General features: G+C 36.0%; 1 protein-coding gene across 1 annotated transcript; it reads right to left on the minus strand.

Moving 5' to 3' along the window:
* Positions 1-3,465: 3,465 nt before the first annotated feature.
* On the minus strand, positions 3,466-4,645 carry LOC110258864 (olfactory receptor 2AP1-like). The gene has a single exon (XM_021082105.1). It carries the CDS (start codon positions 4,384-4,386, stop codon positions 3,466-3,468), a length of 921 nt encoding a protein of 306 aa, XP_020937764.1. The 5' UTR covers positions 4,387-4,645.
* Between the last annotated feature and the right edge of the window lie 552 nt (positions 4,646-5,197).

Genomic DNA, 5,197 nt, shown 5'->3' on the forward strand with positions numbered 1-5,197 from the left:
CCGGACAAACTCTACTTAAAAGAGACACGTGCACCCGCATGTTCATTGCAGCACTATTCACAATAGCCAGGACATGGAAACAACCCAAATGTCCATCGACAGAGGATTGGATTCAGAAGAGGTGGTATATATACACAATGGAATACTACTCAGCCATAAAAAAGGATGACATAATGCCATTTGCAGCAACATGGATGGAACTAGAGAATCTCATCCTGAGTGAAATGAGCCAGAAAGACAAAGACAAATACCATATGATATCACTTATAACTGGAATCTAATATCCAGCACAAATGAACAACTCCTCAGAAAAGAAAATCATGGACTTGGAGAAGAGACTTGTGGCTGCCTGATGGGAGGGGCGGGAGTGGGAGGGATCGGGAGCTTGGGCTTATCAGACACAACTTAGAATAGATTTACAAGGAGATCCTGCTGAATAGCATTGAGAACTATGTCTAGATACTCATGCTGCAACAGAAGAAAGGGTGGGGGAAAAATCTAATTGAAATGTATACATGTAAGGAGAACCTGACCCCTTGCTGTACAGTGGGAAAATAAAAAAATAAAAAAAATTTAAAAAAAGAAAAAAATATTTACAAAATGGAATCTTTTATATTTACAGAAATGCAAATGTTATTCTTATTATCCTCTCACTCCAGTCTGTTAAAGATAACAGTAACTATTAAAGTTATTTTCTAATTAAAAAAAAAAAAAAACTTTTTCTGCTAGTCATTAGGTCATTATTACCGATGGTTTCTCTGTAAATGGTTATTTTGGTACTTCTGTGGCAGACAGTGAGCTCAAGGTCTTCCTACTGTGCCACCTGAGCCACTCTCCCTTAGGACTTTTTGAAGTTCCCTGACTCTTTACCATTTTCATCTGCTTTTATGCCCATAAGTGATTTTTCTCAGATATTGTACGTTTCAGTTATAAATGTTTTTATCATGTTCCTTCCTGTATTTTTCTGCTGAAGTTTATTCATTAAGTGAGCCTAGTTACAGACACGTGTCTGAACCCTTTAGAGTTAAGTACAGCCATCTCAGTATTGATGTCTGCTGGTTTTATTTTCCCTTGAGAAGAAGCCACATTTTCCTTGGTTTTCTATATTGGGAATTTCAGACATACCCTTCAATGACATTGCAAATATTATGTCATGTAGGATATGATTTGTTACATTCCTCTGACAATATTGTTAATCTAGCAATTACACCATGTGGGCTCCAAACTATGCATTCCCTCTCACTTATAAGAGTGATGTTTCAAATCTCAGCTCAGGTGTTTTGAAGGCTTAGCTATGCTGCTGTTTTATAGGCAAAGATTTTAAATGCCTGTCAGCCGATAAAATGTCGTTGGTTGGCGGATGCTGCGATTCTCCTTAATTGACCTAACTGCTTCATATTTACCTCCTTCTCCCAATTAGAAAATTATCTTTATGAAGTTTAATATCTATTTAAACTACTGATGTTTTAAACTTGGGTTCACAGTTTCACTGAGAACTTAAACGCTAATGGGTGCCATAAATCCCGAAATTTCACAAACAATGTTAAGATGCCCAAGTGCAAACTTTGGCAGAAGGCAGCTTTATTCATGTGAAATCTCACAATGCCACTGCTATAAGTTATAGGATATGGATTTTTTGACAATAGGAGTGCTAAGACAGTAATTCGCTACAATGAAAGAAGGGATGTTTGGCTTAAATGAAGTTAATCTAAATGATACCTTTTGTACCAGCATAGAGATGGCTATAGCCTTGCAATTATAATGCTAACAAGACTCCTCTTGTTGACATCACATTTTTATTGGATAACGCATATTTGAGCATAATGTCAGCATTTTATTAGAAGCAAAATAGCACCACTTTGGAAAAAAGTCTAGGATATAAGAATAAATTTAAAAATTTACCAAATTAATTATTAATGCATGGCTCCAGTTTAATCAGAAAATTATCAAAGTTTGAAAAATGCATGCAATAAAACAATTTCCTCAGGTCTGTCAATTTTCTAAATTCCTATACTACATATTTCTGATCTTTTATAAACACTCAGCTTCAACCTAAGTCAGGCAGGAGCCAGAAGACTTAACACTATTTCCTAATAAAGGACACTGCACATAGTGGTATTTTCAACAAGTTATTGTTCCTCTTACTCTCTAAGAAGAACTGAGTGAGATACAGCCTGTTCTGTTCAGTCACTAGGTTTAAATGTTTGATTCACTTTCGTGGTGAAATCTCCCAAAGCAATTCCACAAACTGGTTTTGTGTACTATTTTAAAAACGTTATCTTTAGGCAATGCACCCTACCCCAAGACACATCACTTTACTAACTTCTTTGCGACATGGTAGATTCTACAGTATTAAAAGCAATTCAAGAGTACAAAATTGGCACCAATTAACTATGTGCCTTAGAACAACTCTCAGACTCAATTTTCTTCATCTGAATTTTGAAGGGATTACAGTAGAAGTATCTGGAGCTTCCTAACGTTTTAAAATTACTTATGAATCTGGCCCATATCTCAAAATTCAATACGGACAATAAATGATCAGTAAATGCCATCTTTTTCTTGCAATGGAGGCCCTGCCTAAGGATATCAGATTGTAAACATTTAAAGTTTAGCATGAAATTTCGGAAAAAATATCAGTTAAGGCTGTAACATCGTTAACAGCATACACAATGTTATTGTAGATTTATCTTATATTCCTGTAAATGATAATCAGAAGGATGACATGAACAGCATCAGATTATATGAAATCTGTTATAATGACACACTCCAAATTAGCTTAAATGTGAAACATCACTTGAGTGCTTTCATGGGTTCATTCAGTTTAATCTGTGCATAAATCATCTGTAAGCATTTCCGCATCAATGTTAAAAAATATTTTAATTTTCCCTTCTTTAGAAATTTCTTACCTCAGTGAATGTGCCTAGGTTCTCTTTAAATAACCACTATGAAAAGACTTTAAATCTGAATATTATAATTTGAAAACAATCAACTAAATTATGTTGATTCACTCATATATCACCTAAGATATTTTTAACAAGCTAAAGCAAATTTTTTGGTGCATGTATTTAATCATTCAGTTACGAAGAGAGAGATGGAGGACAATACGGTAATGAACATTAAGAAAGTCTGGTTGTAAAAATACAGGCTATTAAAATGTATATGTCCAGTTCTAACTTCCTCCAAATCTGCTCTTTAAAAGTGAGACGCAAGTGAAGAAAAAAGCACACAAGGGCTAGAGGATGCACATGCACACACACACCTCTAAATTTTTAAGAACAGTAAAGTTATGATAAAATCAGCTTAATTAAATAAGAAGTTTTATTGTATCAGTGTTCAGGTAGAATATTAATTATTTAATATGGAACATATTTTTAAATGACAATAATGTACATTTACTGTCTTCCAAACACTTGTTATTTGTTTTAATAATGAATGTCAGGGAGTCTTACTTTCTGGAAAAAATTGTTATTTACTGACCATATCTCTGAAGGCCATTTTCACTTGCTTGTTCCGTAGTGTATAGATGAAAGGGTTCAAGAGAGGAGCAACAGAGGTATTTATGATACCCACTCCCTTATTAAAAGTGGCTGCATCCTTTACAGAGGGATTTATATACATGAAGATGCAGCTTCCATAAGAAAGGGAGACCACAATCACGTGAGAGGAGCATGTAGAAAAAGCTTTTTTTCTTTGTTGAACAGAGGGGATTCGCAGAATTGTCCTGATAATGTATGTGTAGGAAAGAATCACTAGCATCAAGGTGAAGACGAGGGTAACGGAAGCAAGGACAAACTCGATCACTTCTATTAAATGTGTGTCTGAACAGGATAAATGCAACAGTACAGTATAGTCACAGCAATAATGATTGATGATGTTGGAGGCACAGAAAGGCAGCTGGAGAGTCATTGCATGTGGCACAATGACGACTAAAAAACCAGAGAACCAGGAACACAGCACAAGTTGAAAGCAGAGTCTTCGGCTCATTATAGCTGTGTAATGCAGGGGTTTGCAAATGGCAATGTAGCGATCATAAGACATGGCAGCTAAAAGGTAAAATTCGGTTGCTCCCAGAAGGATGGCAAAAAAATACTGAGCGAAACAACCAGCAAAGGAGATGGTCCTGTTTCCAGTTCCAATAGTGACTAACATCTGGGGAACAAAGACGGAGGTGAAAGATATTTCCAAAACGGAAAAATTCCGGAGGAAGAAATACATCGGAGTTTGAAGGCGATAATCCAGCAGAGTCAGAAAGATGATGGTCAAGTTTCCTGTGATACTTAAAATGTAAGTTAAGAGCAGAAAAAGGAAAATCACAGCTTGAAGCTTGGCGTCACTTGTCAATCCAAGAAGGATGAACTCCCTCACTGATGTTTGGTTTCCCATCATTAACTTCAGACAAATTACTGGAGAACATAATAGTGATGATAAAGATTGGAATAAAACAAAAGTCTCCAGGTTTTAGCAAACTCAAAATACTTGGAAGCAAACTTGAAAACTCAGAATCGCCCTCTCCTTATTTCTTAAATGACACATCGGCTAATGGAACAATTTGGACACTTTCCTATTTTGACTCATGGGGAACAATGGTTCTGCTTCTTAGGGACACTTTCAACTATTCCTTCTAAAGTGTATTAATAGGTGTTTCTCATTATTTTCCCACTTGCTGCACTTTCCTTCTTATTCCTTCTATGCTAAGTTCCCTCTCTAAAGTATCGGACACTGTCATATGTGCACAGACAAATCTAAAGAAAAGCTTGAGAGTACGCTTTCTTTGGCATTTCTGAAATTAGCTTTTAATCTCTAGTTCACTAGCCAACAAATACCCATAATCCAAGGTATGACCTCAGCAATAAAACTGAACTTGATTGTTTTCTGGGTTCTGTTGTTTTGTGTTTTTGTTTATTTCAGCTTGATCATTTTGAACAATAATTCTGTGCATCTACTGAAGGTCAAAAGGAGGATCATAAGACGCCACTTCAGGCAACTACATGCCAATGAAGTGGACAGCCTAAAAGAAATGGACAAACTCTCATGAAGGTACAACCGTCCAAGACGGAACCGGGAAGAAAAAGAAAAGAGGAACAGACCAATCACAAGTACTGACATTGAACCTGTGATTTAAAAACTTCCAAAAATACATAAATAAATAAAAGTCCAGGACCAGACGCTTCATGGGCCAATTCTACCAAGTATTTAC

Source organism: Sus scrofa, unplaced genomic scaffold (assembly GCF_000003025.6).
Source record: "Sus scrofa isolate TJ Tabasco breed Duroc unplaced genomic scaffold, Sscrofa11.1 Contig524, whole genome shotgun sequence".
NCBI classification, from domain to species: domain Eukaryota; kingdom Metazoa; phylum Chordata; class Mammalia; order Artiodactyla; family Suidae; genus Sus; species Sus scrofa.